The sequence below is a fragment of the Chlorocebus sabaeus genome, chromosome 1, assembly GCF_047675955.1.
Source record: "Chlorocebus sabaeus isolate Y175 chromosome 1, mChlSab1.0.hap1, whole genome shotgun sequence".
NCBI lineage: Eukaryota > Metazoa > Chordata > Mammalia > Primates > Cercopithecidae > Chlorocebus > Chlorocebus sabaeus.
The window spans coordinates 89719230-89746211 of NC_132904.1; the positions used below are offsets into that span (position 1 = coordinate 89719230).

Genomic DNA, 26982 nt, shown 5'->3' on the forward strand with positions numbered 1-26982 from the left:
AACCATAGGCTGAAACTGGAAAACCCCAGAAATAAGGGAACATAATTGATGGGAACTAAAATCATCATGGAATCACCTCCTAAGTTTGATGTTTTTTAAGTGTGAGCAGTAACTAAGCTAAAGCAGCAACTGACGGTGAAATTGAGCACAAAGGAATAGGGCTTCATTTGTGATTTGGAGGGATTTGCACCCTATTTTAAAGGTTTAGTTGCTTTCATTTTTACCTATTATGTCCGGAGATATTTATTCTAATATTGTATTAGACTATGGGTTTTACTTAAAAATATGAAACTTACAATACCTATTTACTTACAGCCATATCATAATTACATTTTTTTTTTTTTTTCTGTAGAGATGAGGTCTGTGTTGCCCAGGCTGGTGTTGAGCTTCTGGCCTCAAGAGATCCTCCTGCCTCGGCTTCATAAATTTCTGGGATTACAGACATGAGGCACTGTGCCTGGCCCATAATTAAATATTTAATGCTATTCCAACTTCCAGAAATTAAGTCTCTTTAAGTGAGTATGGAAGCTCAAGATAGCAAGTTTAATTACCGACTTAATCCTTTTTTTTTTTTTTTTTTTTAAAGACAAGGTCTCACTCTGTTGCCCAGGCCGGAGTACAGTGGCACAATCTCAGCTCACTGCAACCTCCACCTCCCAAGTTCAAGCAATTCTTCTGCCTCAGCCTCCAGAGTAACTGGGATTACAGGCACCTGCCACCATGCCTAGCTAATTTTTGTATTTTTAGTAGAGATGGGGTTTCACCATGTTGGCCAGGCTGGTTTCTTGACTTTCAGTGATCCATTCACCTTGGCCTCCCAAAGTACTGAGAGATTACTGGCATGAGCCACTGCGCCCAGCCTGACTTTATCCTTTTAATGAAAAATGATAAAGTGCTGTATTCAGAAGCTGTCAGTACTGCACTATTATTCTTTGCATCTGTTCCTCAATTCATCAAATGTTTATTGGCACCTTGCTGTGCTTGGAAGGACTTTTTAAATTTATTTCCATGGCTGCATTTCCTGTATGATGCTGGCTTAATTTTGTCAATTAAAGTTTGAAGAGAAAAAGTGCATGCAAATTTCAGTATCAAAATACATGTGAGACATCATTTCATATTCCTCTCCATTGTCAAAGTTTCTCCTTTCTTTTTTCAAATGTTAAAAGATGAACAGACTGAATTCCTTCCACTTTAAAAGAATTTTTGCAATTGATAAATAATAATTGTACATACTTACGGGGTATATAGAGATATTTCAATATATATTCTCTATAGTGATCAGATTAGGTAGATTAGTATATCCATCATCTCAAACATTTATTGGTTCTTTGCCTTGGGAATGCTCAATATCCTTCTAGTTATTTGAAAATACATAATATTTTGTTGTTAACTCTAATCATCCTACAGTGGTATGTAGCAATAGAACTTATTTCTCCTATCTGTAACTTTGTATCCTTTATCAGATATCTCCCTATCCCTCCCTTCTCCCTACCATTCCCAGCCTCTACTATACTCTGTCCTACTTTTTACTTCTATGATATCACCTGTTTTAGCTTTCACATGAGTGAGAACATGTGGTGTTTAATTTTCTGTTCCTGGCTTATTTCACTTAACATAATGTCTTTCAGTTCCATCCACATTGCCGCAAATGACAGGATTCCCTTCTATCTCTTTAATAATATAATGTAGTCCTCAATTACTGTCTCTTTTTTGGTTCCCCTGTTGAGGCTGCTTGGTTTGGATCACAGCGCTAATAAGATCAGCATCTCATCTGTTTCAGTCTCTCATGAGTCATTTTCTTCATTAAGGGAATGACGGGAGGGAATGTGTGAGAAGAAATTTCATTGTTAATTGCGTACCTGATTCTGGCTCTCTAATGTTGATGACTGAAAACGTGTGGACAGCTCAGTCTGAGCCCATTGCTACTAACTTCTCAAACTTCTTCACCAAAGATGCTTCTTAGAATGGCAGAGTGCAAACGTGGGTTCTCAGTAGTCTATAGTATAACTTCAACTGGAATCCTTAAACTCAGTTTCTTTGAAGTATTAAAATTCACATGCGTTTTAGATCTTAAGCAGTAGCATAATTGATTTTTAATATAAAATAACATTTCCTCTTTCTGGGCACACCTTGGAATTAATAACATAGGGCCATGTGATTAGGTTATAGGTAACAGGAAGTCGGTAGAAGTGATGTACCCTTCTTCTAGGCCTGGCCATAAGAGCTCATGCATGGTTGCCTGTGCTTTTTCATCCTCTTCTGTGGGGACCCTAGAGGCCATGTGTTCGGTTTGGTCGTGACACAGGTGCAAAGAGCCAGGATCCTGCATCCCTATGTGGAGGCAATGAGCCTGATAATACAGCACATTGTGACATGAGAAATAAACTTTTATTATGTTAAGCCACTAGGATTTTAGGGGTAGTTTGTTCCAGCAGCTATATTAATTGTCATGATTAATACACCATGATAACAATTTTTTCCTATTAGCCATATTCATCAAGATGCAGTTTCATTGAGTCAATCAATTTTGAAAATGGGGCTGAATTGAAGAATGGTGAACAGACTTAGTGTCTAGGAAACTTATCTCCTCTTTCTTGCTGTTGAAATATTTCCAGCCTCAGACTTACAAAAATATGTGGATACCAAAAATAGGTTTTTTTTGTTTTTTTTTTCATTTCTTTCTTTTTTCACAAATATCAATGAACTCTATCAGGGTAACCACTGAGAGAATATGCCCAGAATACCATGGGGGGAAAATGCAATATTTTAAGTTTGGGTTGAAATTTTGGCAAGTGAATCTTCTTGTCAAAAAGAAAAATTATTTGCATCCTTCGGCAGATTTAGAAGGTTTCTGACCCACTGCCCTTCTGTCTCAATATTAAAACATGATGACTGATGATGTAATTTATTTAACACTAATGTGATCATTTCTCTCTCTTATATATTAGGTCTCAAAAGATTAATCTTCCTCCAAAATCTGTTGTTTTCTTCTAAAGCAAATCCTAGGACTTGTAACACTCCCACTCAAGTACCTATTCTTAACACATTTCCAATGTCCCTGGACACAACCAGGAGAAACCATTTGAGGGCAGTCTTTCACCACATTCAGGCACTGTGTAGTCTAGACAATTCCCAGACTCATTCATTCCACCAACAATCTCTCACCAGCAACAATCTATTTTTGTTGTCCCCAAACCACTTAGTTGTTAAGTGGACTCTTGGACCGTTAACTTTCAGTGAACAGAAAGAGACATGACACATATTTAAATTATAAAAACTGAAGGTAATATTAAAGGTAAGAAAAATTGTTTCATGTCAGTAGAAGATGGCTGATCTCACTGTTAACCTTTCACTAGGTTTTTGGCTCAATAATGGAAGCATTACGTTCTACATGCAGTATGTCTTTCCTGCCTCTTTACTGCTACTAAGTTAAAGAATTTAAAATTACAATGATAGGTCATTAGGAATGTCAGCAAGTGATCGAGGGCTTCATCTGATAATTCTGTTATCTGAATGTTATCTCAGTCTAGCTCAAACATGGACAGGGAATGAATAGAGAGATTTATGAGTGAGCAGTACCTTGAAAACTCTTAAGTCCACAATGGAATCAAAACCTGGAAGTTTGATTGGTTTTACTTGGGCTTAGTGACAAATTCCTAATCTACTCTGATTACACTGCACTCTTTAGGGCATAGGTCCCATGGCCCATTAGGAACAGACCACACAGCAAAAGGTGAGCAGCTGGCAAGCATTACCACCTGAGCTCTGCCTCATGTCAGATCAACAGCAGCACTAGATTCTCATAGGAGCGGGGACTCTTTCATGAACTGTGCATGCAAGGGATGTAGGCTGTGCGCCTCTTATTGGAATCTGGTAATGCCTGATGATCTGAAATGGAACAGTTTCACCCCAAAACCAACCCCCCGACCCCGTCTGTGGAAAAATCGTCTTCCACAAAACTGGTCTCTGGTGCCAGAAATGTTGGGGACCACGCTGTAGAGCAATTCTTTATATTCTATTGTGGCATCTTGATGTGTTTTTTTAAGCATCCCCAAGATTTCATTGTTTTGTTTTCTCTAATGAGAAAGAAAATAATCAAGTATTGGGGATAAGTCAGATTCCTAGTGACTGAGGCATTTGTTCCACAGCTTGTTTTGTTTTAATCCCGACCCTTTACCCTCATCATTGGAAATTGGCAAAAGTTTATCCCCGAAGTGGTAAGTTCCGGCTTGTCAAGATAATTAAGGCTATTGCTGAGATACACCACATTTGAAGTGATAGAAACGGTCTTTAATGGCATTATCAGTGTCATGGAGAAATTTTCCCATCTATGATTTTTCAGGTCCTAGGATGTTTCCCTCTGGCAACCAACACTTTCTTTTAAAAAGAGAAAAAAATGTATCTGTAGTCACTGTCCATCTTCTGGCAGAATGTGTTGAAAGGTGTACACTCAAGAACTGCAAGATGATCAGAGTTATTATTTTCACTGTTTCCTTGAACATCACACTTCAGTCAGGAGGTACTATGGTAGACTGCTAGTTAACCTCTGAAAAACAATTAGTGTGTGGATTTGCATTTAGGGGCTACTCTCCTAACCTTGTAATAATCTGGGCCTCTGTCAGAATTGAGAACAACACATCTTTTCTCATCTATGTAGTGCCTCCAAAGCAATTTTAATTTTAGAAAATATCTTCTCCTATGGTTTGGATTTTCTGCATCACAATAACCAGAAGTCATTAAGCAGTTCATATCTATACAATAGAGGCTAAAAAGCAAAATCTCTGCCAGTATGCATTTCATGGGCATCATTGATTATGTGTGATTTCCAGCAGTTCGTTTCAGTATAATACTTACCAGCCATTAACACTGGGTGGCTAGTTTTCCAAGCGTATCCTAAAAAGGGTGACCCAGATAGGTTTTTGCTGTGCAAAGTGTTATATTGATGCCTCTTGTCCACTTCCAGTGGCTAAATTTATCTATTTTATACTGAAAAGTACTAATACTGGTTGGTTGAGGTAATTTTTTTTTCCACAGAGCACACTGCTGTATGTGCAAACTACATACTTGGGCAACGTCTCATGAAAGGCAATGCGCTGGAGCAAATGCATTTTCAGTTACATAATTCCCACTTCCAGACACTCATTGAGATTCTTATTTTCTACTTTTTGAGCTATTTCTATACAATGGCCACCTTGGCCGGTCCACATTTCCCAACACATAGAGATTCTCATTCTTGCTTCGCATTGAGTGGGCTCCGTTTATGACATATACCAGAATGCACTCAGACAATAGGTAGGTTCTCAAAACAGCCAGAGAATGCCCTCTTTTGTGAGAAGATCCACAAAAAACTACTGAATAAATGATTCTTTTACAAGCAGGGAACCTTTAGGTATCAAAAATTTAGAAAAATAGCTCTGGGTGTTATGCTTTTGTCTTCTTAGAAAAGGATCACTTGCAGTCCAGGTTACATCTAATTTTACAAACAATGGGTAGAAAGTATAACTGATTTATTTCCAAAATTTAATCTGCTCATGTAAAACACAGAAACGGAAAGGGCTGTGAGGGTTTTAAATTTTTTCCTTCTTACAGACTTCACATACATTACTTGTAAATATGCTTTTTTGTCTGATTCATACGATTTTCTGTAAGACACTCAGACATGGATGTCTTTGCTTTACAGTATTGTAGCCTGCTGAACAAAGTGGAAAAGGTTGGTCACATTCATTCAGCAAAAAGGCATAGGGGTAGAGGACAGACAGCACAGAAAGCATGGTTTTGCCCCTGCACTTGAAGATTTTAAGTACCAAAGCTCTAATAGGGGCTTTTCTGTCCATTCATTCATTCGTTCAACAAAATTTTTTGAGTGTCTGCTATGTGCCTGACATTCTTCTAGCACTGTATTTTCAGAATTGAACATAATTGATCAAACTACCTCGCTCATGAAGCTCATAGTGTCTAGGGGAGGGCAGAGAAGAAACGAAAAAATGAAGGAATATATAACTCACTCTAGGTACAGGTAAGGATGTATGTGAAGGCTTCCTAGTAGAAGAGCCTCCTAAACTGAATCTTAAGAAAGAATTGACCAGGGAGGGAGAAGGAAATCATTTTAGTATGAGAAGCTTCTAGAGTCATGCAGATGAAACTGTGTGTGTGGTGTGCTTGTGGTGCTGGCAGCAATTTGGTGTTGCTGCAACTTTTGGGGTGAGGCAGGGAGTGAGGCCAGCTTTGGTACCACATTAAAGAGTTCGGTCTTTGTACAACCAAGACTGGAGAAGACAGTAGATTTAAGAAAGTGACAAGATCAGATTTTCAAGCACCTATTCTGTGCTCTTGTGGGGTACTGCTGGGTGTGGGAGCTACAAAGAAAAGAAGACACTACAGGTCCATGATCTGAGGTGCTCACTTCTGCACTGCCCACCCACCTCTTTTTTTCTTTTTGGTTTACTTTACTTTCTTATTCGACTCTAGACCTGCTCTCCCTTGATCCACACCCAGCACGCCCTTCCTCTCCCTTCAGTGCAGGTTGGGCATTTGGTGGCCAGTCCCTGTCCTTTCACACAGAGATCCAGCATGCAGAATAACAAAACTATTTCATAACTCCTCGGCAAGGCTGACATATTAGCTTTAGTTTCTATCATTAATACCTGCTAGTCCCATGCTTCATGGCACCAGAAAACTGATGACCAAAAGTCCCAATTCCCTCACATTTTAAGCCATCAAACAAATCTACCTTTACAGAGAAACTTGAAACCAAATCTGTTCTTTAAAAACCAATGCACAACAGACACATAAACCAATGGAACAGAATAGAGAACACAGAAACAACACCACACATCTACAACCATCTGATCTTTGACAAACCTGACAAAACAAGCAATGGGGAAAGGACTCCCTATTCAATAAATGGTACTGGGAGAACTGGCTAGCCATATGCAGAAAACTGAAAGTGAACCCCTTCCTTACACCATATACAAAAATTAACTCAAGATGGATTAAAGACTTAAATGTAACACCCAAAACTATAAAAACCCTAGAAGAAAATCTAGGCAATACTAGTCAGGACATAGGCACTGGCAAAGATTTCATGACAAAATCACCAAAAGCAATTGCAGCAAAAGCAAAAAATGACAAATGGTATCTAATTAAACTAAAGAGCTTATGCACAGCAAAAGAAACTAGCATCAGAGTGAACAGGCAACCTACAGAGTGGGAGAAAATTTTTGCAATCTATCCATCTGACAAAGGACTAATATCCAAAATCTACAAGGAACTTAAACAAATCTAAAAGAAAAAAACAACCATATTAAAAAGTGGGCAAAGGATATGAACAGACACTTCTCAAAAGAAGACATTTATGTGGCCAACAAATATATGGAAAAAAACCTCATCATCACCGATCATTAAAGAAATGCGAATCAAAACCTAAATGAGAGGCCGGGCGCGGTGGCTCACGCCTGTAATCCCAGCACTTTGGGAGGCCGAGGCGGGCGGATCACGAGGTCAGGAGATCGAGACCATCCAGGCTAACATGGTCAAGCCCTGTCTCTACTAAAAATACAAAAAATTAGCCGGGCATGATGGCAGGCCCCTGTAGTCCCAGCTACTCAGGAGGCTGAGGCAAGAGAATGGCGTGAACCCGGGAGGCAGAGCTTGCAGCCAGCCAAGAATGCGCCACTGCACTCCAGCCTGGGCAGCAGAGCGAGACTCCGTCTCAAAAAAAAAAAAAAACAAAAAAAACCTAAATGAGATACCATCTTATGCCAGTCAGAATGGCAATTATTAAAAAGTCAAGAAATAAGAGATACTGGCGAGGTTGCACAGAAGTAGAAATGCCTTTACACTGTTGGTGGGAATGTAAATTAGTTCAACTATTGTGGAAGACAGTGTGCAATTCCTCAAAGATCTAGAACCAGAAATACCATTTGACCCAGCAATCCCATTACTGGGTAAATACTCAAAAGAATATAAATCACTGCATTACAGAGATACATGCATGAGTATGTTCAGTGCAGCATGCTTCACAATAGCAAAGACCTGGAATCAACGCAACTGCCAATCAATGATAGACTAAAGAAAACGTGGTACATATACACCATGGAATACTATGAAACCATAAAAAGGAACGCCACCATGGAATACTATGCAGCCATAAAAAGGAACAAGATCATAGCCTTCATAGGGACATGGATGGAGCTGGAAGCCATTATCCTCAGCAAACTAACGAAGGGGACACAAAACCAAACACTGCATGGTCTCACTTATAAGTGGGAGCTGAACAATAAGAACACATGGACACAGGGAGGGGAACAACACACACTGGGGCCTGTTTGGGGGTGGGGTGGGAGGAGGGAGAGCATTAGGAAAAATAGCTAATGCATGCTGGGCTTAGGTGATGCATTGATAGGTGCAGCAAACCACCATGGCACACGTTTACCTATATAACAAACCTGCACATCCTACACATGTACCCCAGGACTTAAAATAAAACAATGCACAACCTTTCCAAAAGAAAGCTTTCTCCAATAATTCATAAAGGTTTCTTTGGAAAATGTTGTGCATTGGTTTTTAAATAATAGTAGTACCTTGTTCTACCAGATAGTACCAACCATCTTTATTTTTTTTCCTCCATCAAGTACCCCACAGGGCTTTTCATTGCAGTTTACAAGCACCTAGTCCTATCCCTATCTAATTTGAAATGTGTGTGTGCGCGTGTGTGTGTGTGCGTGTCTTTGTGTTCTGTTGCTTGCCAGAAGCATGTATTACTACTAAGGCTTTATCAACGTCCTGTTCCCAAAACCATTTCTGCTTATTCCTCTCACATCCCTCCTTTCACTAGTCATTTAAAAACAGTAAAACCTATTTCTTTATCCTGACATTATGGTTCCATTTTCCACAAATCTCCTTGTCTTGGCCCAGAAGCATATTTTGTAGAGCTGCAATTAAAATTTAATTTTATGTATTTTTTAATTTCCCAAATTATCAGTCCTCAGTATACATTTGGTGTAATATAATCTTCATTGTGTTCTAGGTTATTGTAATTTATGATCCCCCTCTTGCTGAACATGTAGGTTGTTTCCAATTTTTCACATTAAAACATAATGCTGTCACACACCTTTAGGCATAGCAGCTCTCTTCTGTGAACTATGATATGTCTTTATGCTAAGTTCACAAGAGCAGGATTACTAATGTGAAACTATAAATATCTTTATGATCTTTTATTACAGGATTGGCATAATGCTTTTGGAAAGCAATTTCCAAAAGCATTATGCCAATTTTGTAATGCAAACAAAATGATTGATACATATTCTTAACCTTACAAAAGCAGTAAATTAGATCATGAATGCAGCATCTGCAGACAGCTCATCCTGCATTCATGCTGCAGGAAGTTCAGGTCACAGTTTTGAGTGTGTTCTTTCATTTTTAATCAACTTCTGCTCTTAAATCTTAGAAGTACACAATATCAACTTCCAGCATAACCGAGAATTAACCATAAAGACCGATTAAAATGTTATTTATTATGAGATTATACTAGTGCCATTTTTAGCTTATGACACTTATCAATGTCATTTAACCTTATAAAAGAAAAATGTATCTAAAAGGCAACCACAACCAAAATATTTTATTGAAAATTCAGAAAAGTTACAATACTTTAAGACAGAGTTTTTCATATTCTGTTATAAAGAAAAATGTTTAAAAAATTGACTTGAGTGCAATGATATTTAGGTTTCATTCAAACTAACAAAATCATTTTGAAAAACAAAAATCCACCCACAGCTGAATTTATTTGGGGTGTAAACATGTATTTTCTTATGTGTTATCAAGAAAACTCTAATGAAATATTTTTAGAGTGTTCTTTTCAAAACAGCATCTTTCTGGACCCAATTTGAACAGCAAATTAGTATTCGTATCTAGTTCACACAGACCACTGATTTGTGTGTGTGTCTGCATATACTTGTGCACACATGCATGTAGGAACTAATTTTAATATGAAATTTTAAGAATCAGAGTGATTTGCTATTTCACTTATCATACGGCAATAAATAGCATTTCTAGCCATTTCTTAAGCATGTTTCCTTATCTCATAAGTCAAAACCAATCAGTTTCAGAAAGTTTAGCCTAGTAAGTGCCAATGGCATAAACAAGACTAACCATAATGCTGCCAAAGTATTAACTATTACAGCCAGGAATTTAATGTTAGGAAGTATACTACTACACTTTTCAGATCCAAGTTTCTCAAATTTTCTTATTAAGGGAAGCCAGGTGAGCCAAAAAGATCAGACTCATTTTTTAGAAAATCATTATTGTATATTATCAATGTTCTATATTTTTACCAAGTTATTCCTCAACAGATGGTATTCAGCCACTGATGTTATTTAAATAAATTTATTAATTACATTAGCTCTATTTCAAATCTTCTCCCTTTTAAATGAAGAAATTAGGTCAAGACCTAATTTGTGTATGCTGTCAGTAAACAGATCCACTACTCAGATGCTGTAATGAAATCTACGAGAAGACATAAGTCACTCATAGTAAGACTTGTGCCTTGCCACAGCTAGAAATGGCACTAATACTTTTAATATTTCAAGTAATATTTTATAGTATTTTGCAGTTAAAGAGATTTTATGTAACTACTGTGAAACTACTAAGATTAGGCACTGTTAGGAAATTCAAAACATGCACATTGACATACAACACTTGTAAATATGTAAACGCATTGTCTAGGCAAGATGCAGAAATCATTTTAATCAAGGAGAATTTAGTGAGAATATGACTAAATATAATGTGGCATTTGCTAATACAGACTTGTTTTCATTTGGTAACACCATCTAAACTGGTTTTTAACCAAGAATATGCTGTATCTCTTATTTTCTTAATTGTAAAGAAATCTGGCCATGTGGGGAAAAGAGGACCCTCTGAAAAAGACGTCTGAGAACCAGTGTTTTGACAAGTTGACTCCGATACTGATGAAACTCTTGGGTGTAAGGGAACAGTGATAACTGACTTGGAACGGAGCTCAATTAGAGGTAAATAAAGCTTTCCTTTCTTCCCCCTCAGTAGCAAAAACAGGCTCTCAGGCCACTGATTAACTTTCAGGGAATAGTTCTTCACTGTGGTGGCTGACAAAATGCTGAAGTCATTTTAGTCAGTGTGATGATCCAAAAGCGATGAGATACAAAATTTGACAGGTGCAATCACTCTAATTTCTCCAGGCTCCCAAAATAAAAGCAAGAGCTGGTATAATCGAAATACCGTCTCCAAAACCTTTAGGAAATTTTACGACTCCTTAAAGCTAAATTTTCAGAGGAAAAATTACCCACTGGTTATTTTTGCAAATAATATGTATCATCAAATACCCTTAATAAGAATACATTTAAGCTTTCCATCTAAATAGTGTTTCTTGTTGAGAATTAAAACTTTCCTCCTTTTTAGCCCCTCTTCTTTTCTGCAATCCAACTTTTTCTTGTATTTAAAGTATTCATCATTTATTGAATTTAGTACTGGATGTTGATTCCACATTCTTATTGCTGAAGGAAGCCTGGTCGATAATATGCTCAAAATGTGTTTGTGCTGAATTTAAAATTTATTGCTATGATCAACTATTCAAATTTCATTGCATCTGATGAATTCCATAAGGAAAATAAACAATGGGCCAAAGTGTAAAAATGAAATAATACACACAGACTAGAAATATTATCTGAAAACAGGTGACAAAAACCTAGGGCTGCTTCCTATTAAATAATTTTCAACTCATTTTATATCAAGCTATAAAGTTTTTTAAACACCTAATTCAAGATTATATAATACTAGTTTCAGTGAAGATTCATTTTCCTATAACTTCTTCTGCATTCTCTTAGTGTGACTAAAGGCTCAGTGTAACAGATTTGATATAAAAGTATCTCAAACAACTATTGTTGATACCTAATGTGAATGGCTAAAAAAGTTTTGATTCTTATGACTTTGTACCAAAATAAAGCTTCTGATATATCTTTAGGATTGTATTTGATGATCAGTTAATGACATAAGCAAAAAATACTTGAACTAAGTTAACATTTACATATAAAAATAGAGAATATATACAACTATAGTGATCTTGATGATATCTTCAAGTACAGTATACTAACAAACTAGAGTATCACCAGCCTGGGTAAACAGTTTATATTTTAAAGTATGAATTTTTTTTTAAGTCAGGAGACAGTTCTATTATTAATAATTTTCATTTTCCCCACCAAGAGATTCTTTATCTTGGTATAATTTGAAAAATATGGAATAATTAGAAGTTATTTGTCTGAAAGAAGCATAGAGTGTCTCAATATTTAGAAGGGGGTTTATTATCTTGATTTTTTCTAAGCATGAATCCCTTTATGGTCTATGATTCTTGTATATATTTTTTTTGTTTTAGTTTTTAAGAGTTGGGATCTCCCTCTGTTACTCAGGCTGGAGTGCAGTGGCACAATCATAGCTTACCACACCCTCAAACTCCTGTGCTCAAGGGATCCTCCTGCTTTAGCCTCCTGAGTAGCTGGGACTACAGGTACATGCCACCATGTCAAGCTTTTTAAAATTTTTGTTTTATAGAGTCAATGTCTCACTATGTTGCCCAGGCTGGTCTCGAGCTCCTGGTCTCTCAAGTGATCCTCCCAACTTATCCTCCAGAATAGCTGGGATTAAGCACAGACCACCACACCCAGCTGATTCTTTTATTCTGCTCATAATAAATAAAAGGCTGTGATAAGAAAAGCCACAGGGCTGGAAAGAGTCCACAAATCCTGTTTTCTGAGGTGTCTATTTTCTGCCATTCAGGAAGATGGTGCCTACAAAACTCAGGAGAGGAAGGTAATAATAAAAAAAGCTCAAGTCACAAATAGTATAGCTGGACACACATCTTAGTAGCCAGGAGTTTCACTAGCAAGTGGTCTCTATTCTGTTTTAAAAAAACACAGCTTCTTTCTCTTGCTGAGGTTTATATGGCCACAGTGTAGGTTTCTTCAAGTTCTCTGATTTTCTGCTCAGGTCACTTATACTATTAAAAATCATGAATTCATTTTCAAAGTATTAAAATATAATCAAATAGATTCAATACTAAAATTAAGCTGAACATAATTTATTCTTTTCCTTGGACATGATATGGGAAATAAAACATCCTGGCCTGGGAGTCGGAAGATTAGGTTCTCTTAATCTCAAGGTTGAGTGGTCTTGACCAAGTTACTCAACCTTTCTAGGCCTCCATTTCCTCTGACGAAAAATAAGGAAGTTGCACTGGATAACTTTTAAAGTCTGTTTTCAAATTTCATTGAAACACTAAGTCATGATCTTGAACAGTGCCTCTTGATTATGAAGATCAACTACCACTAGAATGTAAAATTAATTCTAGTGTTTGCAATTTTCTGATGCTTATATTATGTTAAAATGGGAGTTTTCTATACTTCCAGGAGCTAATTATTAGTATTTGGATACTAAAAACATAATTGAGTTTTTTTTTTTAATATTATACATAAAGTTTACTTTGGCATTCACGAGGATGATCTGGAGAGAGCTTTTTGTTACATATATTCTATTTTATTCTCTTATTGTTGAAATCCTATTCCCTTCTCAAGTGAGAGGCAAAAGAGATATCTTGGTTAAGGTATTTCTTACTGAGACAAAAGAATAATAGAAGTATTCTTATTCTTTAATTTTTTTACATTTTAATTTTTTCAATTTTCAGAACTTAATTTTTTGAAACTATTGTTAATACTTAAAAGCAAGGATTTGTCATAGGTTTACCACTACTGGTAAAGAGCTATGATTACTTCCAAAATAATACTATGCCAAAGAAAACAGTTTGTTACTATTTTTAAGTATATGGCAATGTATTTTACTAGTTATCTTGATAATTTTCAGAAATGAGACAAAAATAGAAGACTCATGATTCTGCTTTTACTATTTCAAACCAGATGTTAAGCATGTTGAATTCAAATTTAGAAAAGGACTTTGTGGAGTGCCAGCTACAACTTTGGGAGTAGGATAAATAATTTCTTCAACAGTTATATATGTACCTAATAAGAAGCCAACAACTCCAATGAATGCTATAGAAATATTTTTCAGGACCATCCATATATTATAATGTTCCTTAGAAAATGTAAGAATTTCAACCAAAGGTGGCAGGATTAGAGCCAATGTGCTGCTGCTCACAGCTCCAACGAAGGAAATCACAATGTCTAAACGAGGAATAAGAATTGCTCCGGCACCTAGAAAATGAAAATACATTTATTTTTCTTATTTAAATGTTTGTTACTTACCTGAATACTAAAAGTAGGCGACATTTCCTAGACTTTCACTTGTCAACAGTTTCTTATGTAAAGAACTTTTAATTTTTTGCTTTAAAATTCTGGGCAAAGAGGTTTTGATAGTTTATTTCCAAAGCATTTGCATTACTTTGTCTGCCCATACAGCTCAATAATGCACAAGACATGCAGTGATGCGACATAAATAAATGAGAGAGAAGAGCTAGCTATTCTTTAAAGTAGAATTCCGATTTATCAAAATAGAAGGACCAACGGAAACAGAAAAGCATTCAGCAAATACCACAACAGTCACTGGATAGGAAGAGTCACTGATGAATGCTGAAATTAGTGGGCAAAAACGATCTGGATAGTTACAGAGTTTCAAAATATCTTCAAGATACTTATTAATTACAAAGGGAAAACTAGTACCTTTACAGTAATATGTCAAGAGACCACCTTAACCAAGTAAGCAAAATCAACATCACCAATAAGACACTGATACTATGATGTGATACGCTGAGAAGTGCACAGCATCACTTCCATGGGATTCTTGCTACAAATGCTTAACTTCAACCTAATCATGGGAAAGCATCAGAAAAATTCAAATTGAAAGAAATTCTGCAAAATTACTGACATTTCAAAAGTGTCAAGGTTAAGAAAGACAAAGAAAGTCAAGGACAGTCACGACTGGAAGAGACAAATGAATATGACAGCTAAATTCAAGGGGGACCATGGCTTATGTCCTGGACCAGAAAAGGATCTTAGTGGGAAAACTGGCAAAATTACAACAAGGTCTACAAAGTAGTTAATAGCATTGTATCCATGCTAATTTCTTGGTCTTAATAATTGTACTGTGATTATGGAAGCTGTGAACGTTAGACGAAGCTGACTAGAGGTTTATGGTAACTACTTCCTTTTACACCCTTTCTGTGTAAATTACCTCAAAATAAAAAGTTCTTTAAAAAAAAAAAAAAAAAAAAAGTTCTCCACTATTGGCAGCTGATTTCCAAACTGTTGACAAGTTTTCTGCAAGTTCTGGTCTGGTACTTTCTTGATCTTTTCAAAATGCATCAACAGAAGATTTGCAAAAACCAAGACTCATATTCCTTCCTTATTTGTCCAAATGATTTGTTGAGGGTTTGGAGTTGCCACCAGAAATAACAGCTGTGTTTACTCATATGCAGGCTGTGACAACTACATCACTACTGCCACTGATGAAGATTATATCACATTTCCTCTTTGGGGATTCCAATTATGGCATGTGTTGGAGACATATATATATACTCCTGTTAGTAATTTAGCTTTCAGTTTGCAGTACACTGGTTTCTCTACTTCTTAATTTTTAATTTATGACGTTTTATTTTTTCCTTTTTCTATTTTTCCTGTGGCTCTCAACATTTTCCAGGAGGTTGTGGGATCAATTTCAAACTAAGTTCCCACCATGTTCCTCATATAACCAGAAGTTATTATTTATCATTCTGTATTCAAATTATTATGAAAGCTAAAGCCCTAAAAACTGTTTTGAAATTATAAATGTAGCTTTACATCTACAGGGTTGAAGTGGCATAACCCTTTATAAATGAAATAATTGACTCTAAAGAAGTAGAAATAACTAGCTCTAAAGAACTCGAAAGTAGAAATACTTTATAAAGTAGGTTATTCGTCTAATAGATGCTTGTTATAGCCTTTTAACTTCGCTCTCTGGGGAATTATACAGCATAACTCTCAAACATAGTTAGGGCCTCTCAAAATTCATTGAACAAAATTATTCGTGGAGACACGTTTGTTTCACCTACTTATAGTAAGTAGTGGTATAAAAGTGAGGCCAAACAAATATTACCACTATCTTGCCGCCTGAAGAGGCTTTCAATTTGGAATCCATTTTTATTTGTTTATCTATAATCCAAGCTGTCCCTAGTAAATCCAGTGAAATATTGTTGGAAAATTATGTGGGGGAATACTATAGCATTTTAGAATTTATAGACGAAATTTCCATCTAGCAAACACTTTTAAATCACGAAGTATAATTCCCATCTAAAATCTGTTTAAAGTCAGATTTTAAACATTACATAACTGAAAGATATTTGCTTGTAAAAATGGCTTGAAATATGCTATTGGTAATGTTATTAGTAGACAAAAAAGACAAGTATATATACTTTTAGCCGAATCCAACATATATTAATAAAAACTCAAAGGGGAGTTTAAAGTAAGGATAGTTTTATTCATTACAAATACTATGTCATTAACACCTATTATGAATAGATCTATTAAGTACTAATCAGACTTATTCAGTCTTTACCAAAACTATATACAGCAAGAAAAAGTATCCTTAGAGCATAAAGTTCCCTCTGATATTAAAATATAAGCCTATTTAAGTCTATTATTTGCATCTGAAGGGTAAATACAGACATATCAGAAAACAAAACGAAGCACTTGATATTACAGCACCAAACACAAAAATGTGGAAAATAACTTAGCACATTAATTTTAATTAAACAAATAGTTAATGGTGCTCTCCACATACCTACTGACTCTAAGACAGGATATCAGGAAACAGAATGGTACGTTTTTAATCTGCAGAGGCAACTAACTTAAATGAAGGATTTTAGTGAGTTTTCTCTGCAAACTACTAAAAATTTATGGGTTTTGATACTTATATAGTCATAGTCTACTATAGATTATAAAAACAAGGACTTTTTAAAAATTACAAACAGTAGAAGGATCAACAAGTTAGAAAATAACAGAAGTAAAGAGTACTTAGTATATTTTGTTGATTCAATTCATACACAGAATTGAAACACTGGTCTTAGTGTTTATTATAATACATTTAAAAATGGAATGGCTCATAGTATAGGTTTGCTCCTAAAATGTCCATGGTGACCTTTGGCTGGTTTCTACCCTCCCTCCTCCTTCACTTGTGAGGTGCCTATATACCAGGTAAGCACCTAAAGGGAACACGCAGGAAGAGTCTGAATCATTTCTAAAGTTTTTGAGTTTCACGAAGAAGATATTTTGAAATCATGATTCAAATGCTAAATGGATACTTGGACACAACCAACATAATCCAAGCTGGTAAGTCCACTTCTTTAAAGACCAATACAACAAACATGGATTCAGTACTCGGAAAGGATTATGGAACATTGAAAGACATTCAATTTTCAATGCAAATCAGGCTGAGCCTCCACTCTCATTGCTAGTGCTGCTGCACAGCCTACTCTACAAACATGACCAGGTCCCATCAACTGTCTACACACATTGGTTAGTAAAGTGCAAGCCCCCAAATCTTTTCACATGCCTTTGAAAACAGAATGAAAAGCAGTTTTGCCATGAATATCAGTTGGCTTTTACTTTAATTTGGAAGGATGTGTGCCAAATACACAAATGAAGTTTACTGTCCAGTGATGTGTCCCAATATAGCAAAAAGAAATATTACATAGTTTTTGTTCTCTTTCTCCAAGGCATATGCCTTGTATGGATGAGAAGCTTTAATGACTTTTAACTAAAAGAAAGCAGCAACCAAGAAAAGGCTGCAGTTCTCTGTGCTATGAACTAAGCCCCTGGCTTCTGGGAACAAAATCATGGAAGCAGATGTGGTGTGGTCTGTGCCTCAGCAGATTAATAACTTCAATACAACAATGCCAGCAAATGTGCAGAAATGGCTGAAGTTTAAAAAAAAAAAATCCTGGACCCCTTTTACCATTGCCCTCAAACTCCTTTACCTGAATTTCCATTACCAACTTTAAAAGACGATATACTTTCAGAATAGAATTGCCTTACATCTGTTGATAAAAACACTTTTACTGAAATTAGTCTTTTTATTTAGTCATTACCAAAATGTCAATAAAATAAATGTATAAAAATATTTCAAAATGTTTTAAAATATCTTTTTGCTACTGAATGTTTTTTCGTTAGTCATCAGAATATGGACTTATTGACTTCATTTGTTAATATGATTTCTCTTATTAGTGATATAATTCATTTAAGTAATTACTTTGAAAAATACATTTTATCTACTTTTTCAGCTTTGCATTTCCCTTTTCAACCCAAATGTAATACACTAAATTCTCTAAATCTAGGCATGAATTCCATGGCAGGCTGCTCAAATCAATTTATTGAGCTGCCTCAAATTTCTAGCTCTATCATTCTAAATAGTGCAAGATGTTTATTAGTATCTTACACAAGGAATTTCCAAAGCTGCTTGTTCCCTAGAACACTAGTAATCTGGTCCCAGGTATCATTTTAGGTAATCCTAGTTTAGTTTGGTGATGCAATCATCTGTATATTTGTCGTTACAGAAATGGTTACAATAATGATAATAACCTCCAGCTATTAATACTTTGTTAATATTATTTCTAACACCACCAAAATGCCATAAGGAAGTTTTATCTTCATTTCATAGTTGAGGAAAGAGGGGCTCAACAATGGCATATAACTTGCCTGAAGACACCAACAAGTAAGTGGTAGGCTTGACTTTGAATCCCCAGATCTGTCTGACTCCAAAACTTACATTCTTTCCACTATACCGAACTCAAGCTCCCGTTCCATGAGTCTCTATTATGAACGTTACCTTGAGAAGGCATTTTATGATAAAGAGTCTTAATGAAAGATTATATACACTTCTTCAAATAATAAGAAAATAAGCCACTAAAATTATGAAAGACCAATACAAGTAAAATTAAACACTTTCCTGTAGGTAGTTACGGATAAGAAAACTGTTAAAATATGCAAAAACAGGAATAAAAAACCTGAGGAAAGCTAGAACCAAAATAAAATGTGTATCAAAAATGGAAGGAGTCCCATGTACATGTTAATCACCAGTAATGTAATTTTCAAAATAACTTCATTCGTTATTTTAAGTGTGATAGGATCTGGTTTGTGTTTTTCTTATGTAGCAGTAGAAAAACAGAATTTTAACCTGAAAAGTAACCCAGCTGGGTGAATAAAATTGTTTTAAAAATATTGAAAAATATGTCTTATGTAGCTTTCATTTTAAGAAATTCAACAATAAAAAATTATGATATAAATATATAATGATACTTACAAGTAATACTAACCAAGAAGGATCTTATCCCAAATTCACAGATTTGCTTCCATTTAGTATGAAATTTGGATGTGATCCCAGGGATAATGATCTCTGCTGGAACATAGAACTGAATTGAATATGTCACAAAAATGCCAAAGGAATACAGAATTTTCACTGATTGATATAACCTGTTGAAAAAAATTTTCAAAATTTAGTCATTTTTAATGTGAATTTAGCTTTCCTCCTTTATTTTTAATATTAAGATAAATAAGAAATCCAGAATACCAAATTAGGCCAGAACCTTACTAACTAAAAATGCTTGTTTAAAAAAAAGGCAAATTGATCTCTAACTAAATTTCTAGAGGATACAAGAACAATTCATTTTGACAAAATGGAAAGCTTGAATATGCATGCCAGGGTTTGGGGTATATTGGTAAAAAGATTTCATTTTGGGATAAGCCAATATTCTGAAGATTAGACTCAGCCCCCGAAGAGCTAATGCTTTCTCAACTTTCTTTTTAAAAATTGAGCCTACTATATGTCTTAAATCCTGAGTCATACTGTCATTAATCTTTATATAGAAGAAAAACTCGCATTAAACGAAAGTGTAGTTCTTGGGTGAAAATCTTCGGAGGTATGTCATTAGTTGCAGAAATGTCATCCATCTTAAGTCTAAAAGCAGGCATCTAAACCATTTCAACTTGCAAAGTTCTCTAAATTATACACACAATCTATGTTTAAATTTACATTAAATAAGGGACATACAGTTGCTGGGTAAGGTTGTTGTTATTCTTTTGTGCAAATTAACGTATCTCTTTGATATACAGTGCTTCAAAACAGCACAGCAATTTTCAGTTTTATAAATATCTTTAGATTTCTACATTGTGGATAACCTGTCAAAACTTCACATGCATGTCTTGATAAAGACTTCAGTAACTTTCTTAAGCACAGAAAAAGAAGACTTTTTAAATGTTGATAATGACATGAAGAGAAAACACAGAATTGTAGGATCTAGAGGAAGGAACATCGTAGAATCCACTCTTTTGGGTTGCAGACTAATAAAATTAATGTGCTGTATTTTTAAAAAATTTTTTAACATTTTATAACGTTTAAAAGAAACGCCCAATCATCCTGCATTTTTTAAGTAAAAAGCAGAGAAAACACTGTTGGTTCAGTGTGCTGCAACATCGGGGCAGTGATTAACACCTACGTCCTCTTTCAACAGAAACATCTTCCCACAGTTTTCTCATTTAAGAGTTCTACTTTCCCACCTAAAACTCCCATGCACAGGGAAGTGTTTTCTTTCTTACAAAAAAATGCAATCGTTTTAAAAGGATTATATTCTACTTTTGGTACATAATGTCAAGGTATATAAACTTTGACATTAATGGAGCTTTAAGTATAAATGTACTTAAAATATAAGTATATAAAGTTGACATTAATGGAGCTTTATTTCTGATGTCTTAAGATTTAAAGCAGCAAGGATTTTTACATTTCACTTTTAAGTTCAAGGGTGCATGTGCAGGTTATACAGGTAATTTTGTATCATGGGGGCTTGTTGTACAGATTATTTCACCACCCAGGTATTAAGCCTAGTACCCACTGGTTATTTTTTCTGATCCTCTCCCTCCTCACACCCTTCACCCTCAATAGGCCCTAGTGTGTGTTGCTCCCCTCCATGTGTCCATGTGTTCTCATCATTTAGCTCCCACTTATAAGAAAGAATATGTAGTATTTGGTTTTCTGTTCCCATGTTAGTTTGCTAAGGATAATGACGTCTAGTTCCATCTATGTTCCTACAAAGAACATCATCTCAACTCTTTTTTATGGCTGCATAGTATTCCATGATGTATATGTACCACATCTTCTTTATCACTGACAGGCATTTAGGCTGATTCATTTTCTTTGCTATTGTGAATTGTGCTGCAATGAAAAAAGGCACATATGTCTTTATAAGAGAACGATTTATATTTCTTTGGGTATAAACCCAGTAATGGGACTACTGGATCAAACAGTATTTCTGTTTTAAGGTCTTTGAGCAATCGCCACACTGTCTTCCACAACGTCTTGAACTAACTTATACTCCCACCAACAGTTTATAATAAGTGTTGTTCCTTTTTCTCCATAACCTCACTAGCATGTTATTTTTTGACTTTTCAGTAAGAGCCATTCTGACTAGTGTGAGATGGTATCATGCTGTGGTTTTGATTTGCATTTCTCTAATGATCAGTAATACTGAGGGTTTTTTCTTTCATATGATTGTTGGCAGCACGTATGTCTTCTTCTGAGAAGTGTCTGTTCATGTCCTTTGCCCACTTTTTTTTTTTTTTTTTTTGAGATGGGGTCTCACTCTGTTGCCCAGGCTGGAGTGCAGTGGCACAATCTTAGCTCACTGCAACCTCTGACTCCCTGGTTCAAGTGATTCTCCTGCCTCAGCCTCCCACGTAGCTGGGACTTATAGGTGCCCGCCACCACACCTGTCTAATTTTTGTATTTTTAGTAGCGACGGGGTTTCACCATATTGGCCAGGCTGGTATCAAACTCCCAACCTTGTGATCTGCCCACCTTAGCCTCCCAAACCCTTTGCCCACTTTTTAATGAGATTTTTTTCCTATAAATTCCTTGAAGTTCCTTTAGATATTTGATATTAGATCTTTGTTCAATGCATAGTTTGCAAAAATTTTCTTCCGTTCTGTAGATTGTCTGTTCACTCTGTCGATAGTTTTCTTTGCTGTGCAGAAATTCTTTAGTTTAATTAGATCCCATTTGTCAATTTTCACTTTTGTTGCAATTGCTTTTGGTATCTTCATTATAAAATCTTTGCTCATTCCTATGTCCAGAATGGTACTGGTTAGGTTGTCTTCTAGGGTTTTTTATAGTCCGGGATTTTACATTTAAGCATTTATTCCATCTTGAGTTAATTTTTTGTATATGGTGTTAAGGAAGGGGTCCAGTTTCAGTCTATCCCACATGGCTGGCCAGTTATCCTAGCACCATTTATTCAACAGCGAATCCTTTCCCCATTGCTTGTTTTTGTCAGGTTTTTCGAAGATTAGATTTGCAGGTGTGTGCCCTTACTTCTGGGCTCTCTATTCTGTTCCATTGGTCTATGTGTCTATGTGTCTGTTTTTGTACCAGTACAATGCTGTTTCAGCTACTGCAGCCCTGTCATATAGTTTAGAGTTGGGCAGTGTGATGCCTCCAGCTTTGTTCTTTTTGCTGAGGACTGCCTTGACCCTTCAGGCTCATTTTTGGTTCCACATGAATTTTAAAATAGTTTTTTCTAGTTCTATGAAGAATGTCAATGGCAGTTTAATAGGAATAGCATTAGATCTATAAATTGCTTTGGGCAGTGTGGCCATTTTGATATTGATTCTTTCTATCCGTGAGCATGGAATGTTGTTCCATTTGTTTGTGTCGTCTCTGATTTCTCTGAGCAGTGTTTTGTAATTCTTGTTGAAGAGAACTTTCACCTCCCTGGTTAGCTGTATCCCTAGGTATTTTATTCTTTATGTGACACTTGTGAATTGGGGCAACACAATGCCATTCACAATTGCCACATAAAGATTTGACTCTCAGCTTGACTGTTATTGGCGTATAGAAATGTTGACTTTTTTGCACACTGATTTTGTAGCTTGAGACTTTGCTGAAGTTGCTTATCAGCTTCAGAAGCCTTTGGGTTTACTAGGGGTTTTCTAGATATGGGATCACGTCATCTGAAAACAGGGATAGTTTGCAGATCTTGCAGTTCTTCCTATTTGGATGCCCTTTGTTTCTTTCTCTTGCCTGATTGCTCTGGCCAAGACTTCCAATACTATGTTGAATTGGAGTGGTGAGAGTAGTAAGGATTATAAACAGTCTCTAAACTATGGCCAAGCAAGAAGAGATTCAATAAGTATTCTGCTATAACATATTTATCATACAAGAATAAGAAGAAATTTAAAAGCTTAGTAAAAATAGATTTGAGAATACACAGCACCATTAGGAAGGAAGGAACTCCATAGAGCTAACAACATTTAAAACTTAATTTTAAAAATTAGCTAAGGATGTATTTCTCAGCTTGAGGCTTAAAGGCTAAACACAAATGGTCAAGTTACTGAATATATACAACATAACTGAAAGACTTGTGTTTCCTATACTCTGATATGTAACTGTGGATAATTAAACAGATATTCTTTTTTTTTTCTGAGAAGTGTCTGTTCATGTCCTTTGCCCACTTTTTTTTTTTTTTTTTTTGAGACGGAGTCTCGCTCTGTCGCCCAGGCTGGAGTGCAGTGGCCGGATCTCAGCTCACTGCAAGCTCCGCCTCCCGGGTTTACGCCATTCTCCTGCCTCAGCCTCCCGAGTAACTGGGACTACAGGCACCCGCCACCTCGCCCGGCTAGTTTTTTGTATTTTTGTATTTTTTAGTAGAGACGGGGTTTCACCGGGTTAGCCAGGATGGTCTCGATCTCCTGACCTCGTGATCCACCCGTCTCGGCCTCCCAAAGTGCTGGGATTACAGGCTTGAGCCACCGCGCCCGGCCTAAACAGATATTCTTGTTAGTTTATTAGTTTAACAAAAGGACATTCCTTTTTCTTAATTGTCTTTTCACTTATATGTTTTTAAAATGTGATTAATAATATATTTAGTATTTTTTAAAATAAAAATACATCATTTTGCATATAAGTACTATTACTTTTTTACTGACAAAATAAAGTTACATCAGCTAAGAATCTGGTTATTATTAATATCATTAATTATATGCAAATATTACTATTTGGTGTTACAAAGAGTAAAAATGGGAAATAAAATGGTGTGGATCTTTTAGAAGTTGGTATATCTACTAATGAACCAAAGAATAGCTATATAGAAATAAGACGGCATCTTTAAAAAGTACCACAGTTTAATACGAACTGTTTCACCCCTACTACTTTTCTGTTTCAAGAACCCACTTATTTCTATGTTTGGAATCTATATTTTCAATCACTCTAAACTATTTTTCTCTACTTAACTTTTGTATAGATATTATCACAACCTTTTCTTCATTTGGGTTTTAAGCAGCAACTATTTGGCTTCTTTTGTATTACATTTTAGAAATGAAGAAAGTTGAAAGGAAAAATCTACCCAGTAAACCCTCTTTCTAAAGAAAACTAACCTTTCTTAAAGTCACAGGAATTTGTTTTGAGGGTTTAAAAAACATCAAACAACTTTAAACAACACTTAGTGTACATTAAATGGTCTTTTCAAACTCCTCGCTGCCAAAGCTCCTGAGAGTTACAGACTGTTTCATTCTTCTCTGTATATCCCTTCAATGCACTTAGTATTAATAGGTGATTGATACTTATTAAATATTAATTATCAAAATAGTTATGGATAGGTAATTCTTAGAAACTACAACCATTCAACATGACAAATATTAATAGCACTTCAAAGAATAAAATTATTTATGCTTGGAAACAAAATCTATTATAATGATAATAAAGAATTTAATACCTTAGTAAAGGACAGAAATGTATTTTTAATAATTATTTTTCAGCCAATATATTGAATCAGATTATAGGGAGAAAACAACTTAATGTTCTAGTGAAAATATCAGTTTTGAAAACATAGCTTATCAAAATTAATAATGCTTTTACTCTTTTCCCCACAGTGGCTAATAAGTCAATCTTCAGGTATAAATAACTTTAAATTTTTTAAAAACCAACTTGGGAAATGAGTTGTTGACTGCTTCTCTGTCTCTCAAGGTTGAATACAGAAGCTACCCTTGGAAATAACCTGGTAAGTCACTTTCCCTCTTGGATCCTTCATGATGCTCAGGTTGAGAATCTCGAGAATTTAGCTCTGTCAAGAAGTCATCTTAATTGAGAACTATCTGCAATCCTTGCCAAGAGCCTCATCTCATTCTAGGCTAAAAAATAAGACAACTATGGTTATGTAGCATTCATCACTAGATTGAATGCCTTGAACTAGTAAAACCTTTAAAATACATTCTTTCCTTCGAAAGCTAAATGCAATACATGTACAGTATTGCTCATAACTAATTTTCAAAGACGACAGCTCACAAAAATTAAGGGTAATAATAACTTGGAGCTTCTCTAATCCATACTTGCTTTATCCTATGGCCTCTTTCAAATTCAATCTTTTCTTGCAGAAATAACCATAATATACTCTGAGATTTTGTCAATTTGTACCAAAAGCCCTTTATAGCTTTTCATAGCTAGTAACCATTAGTTCTCTAGGATACTCTTATAACAGTCATTGGCTTTCATACTCGCCAATAGAGTACATTGCACAATCTCTAACTTCCGAAGCCTCTCATGTGAAGCACAGGAAAGAAGTGAAAGAGAGACTCATATATAGTATATTTAGGAAGAAATATTAGATATAATCCCTTAATTATTCTAGTCCAAACTTCTCACTTTATCAAATGCCATGACTGTAAAAAGACAAGCAACTCTTCTCTTGTATCCCTCAGTTGTGACTATCATTTTAATTGTCCCACAATGGCAGAGTCCACACAGAAACAGACTATAGGCTGCATAAGTCATATCTCCACAGTGCAAAGACATCAACCAATGCAAGTTCTCTAAAGGGAAATATTTATCTTGACTGGCTTTCCTGTTTTTTCCAGATTTTTGTTGTTTCTTAGGATACTTGTACTAGGGTTTCCTCTAATGAAAAGTGGTATCTAGCTAGACGTCCTTGAATAGAAACTATGATCTAATGGTCCCTTTTAAATAAAGAGTCTCAACTAGTTCCATTCTAATTGGAAAGTCACAGCAATTAGAAATAAGGTCAGATGTACAAAGGGGCTGTGGGAAAAGGGAAGATTAATTTGAGCTACTGCAGGGACAGTGTCACCCTCCAAGATTGAGTTGTGAATACCAAAAGCATCCTGTCTTATTCTTGCCCACTATTTCTGCACCACATTCTTATGTGCCTGGGAATACAAACCTTTCAATGTGAATGTGTGCACACTCCCACTTCAGAACCCTCCCCCCTAAAATATTCTTACATGCTTTTGTAAATAAGACCAGGAAAGAATTCTGACATTACTTCCATGTACATTTTATATTTGACATTAAAAATAGTTGTCAAATTTATTTCTAAAATGATTATTTTTAAGACTTAGTCAAAATATTATTATTGTTATTATTATTATTGAGACAAAATGTCTCTGTTTCCCAGGCTGGAGCGCAATGGTACCATCACAGCTCACTGGATAATCAACCTCCCAGGCTCAAGCGATCCTCCCATATCAGCCTCCCAAATTGCTGCGATTACAGGCTTGGGCCACCATGCATGGCTAATTTTTAAATTTTGTGTAGAGTTGGAGTTTCACTATGTTATGCACGCTAGTCTGAAACTTCTGGCCTCAAGTGATCCTCCCACCTTTTCCTCCCAAAGCACTGGGATTCCAGACATAAGCCACCACACCTGGCTCAAAATATTACTCTAAATAAGGAAAAAAAAAATCATTCTATTTTCCAAACATTGTATGGTATTTGAAAAGATGAACTTATTACCATATTTTTTAGCTTGATTCTCTTATACTAAGCTGTTAGGCTTCTAGTTCATTAAGCTTCTAGTTTCATATTATAAAAAAGAAACCAAAAAACACATTTAAAGGGAACAAAATTATATAGTTAACTATAAAGAGTTAATAAAATAAATGCTAAATAACCATATATCTTATTTGTAATTATGACTCT

At 35.6% G+C, this 26982-nt stretch overlaps 1 protein-coding gene across 3 annotated transcripts in view; it reads right to left on the reverse strand.

Annotated features, from left to right (window-relative positions):
• Nucleotides 1-9593: 9593 nt before the first annotated feature.
• Nucleotides 9594-26982, reverse strand: part of SLC36A4 (solute carrier family 36 member 4) — a 94750-nt gene continuing 77361 nt past the window's right edge. For 2 of the 3 annotated variants that reach the window (XM_073020278.1, XM_008020513.3), the window contains exons 10-11: nt 19306-19475; nt 9594-14228 (exon numbers count right to left, since the gene is read on the reverse strand). In XM_073020278.1, coding sequence (XP_072876379.1) covers nt 13921-14228; nt 19306-19475 — 478 coding nt within the window. In that variant the 3' untranslated portion in view covers nt 9594-13920. The remainder of the gene's footprint in view (nt 14229-19305; nt 19476-26982) is intronic. The other variant, XM_008020518.3, reaches the window with a different exon arrangement.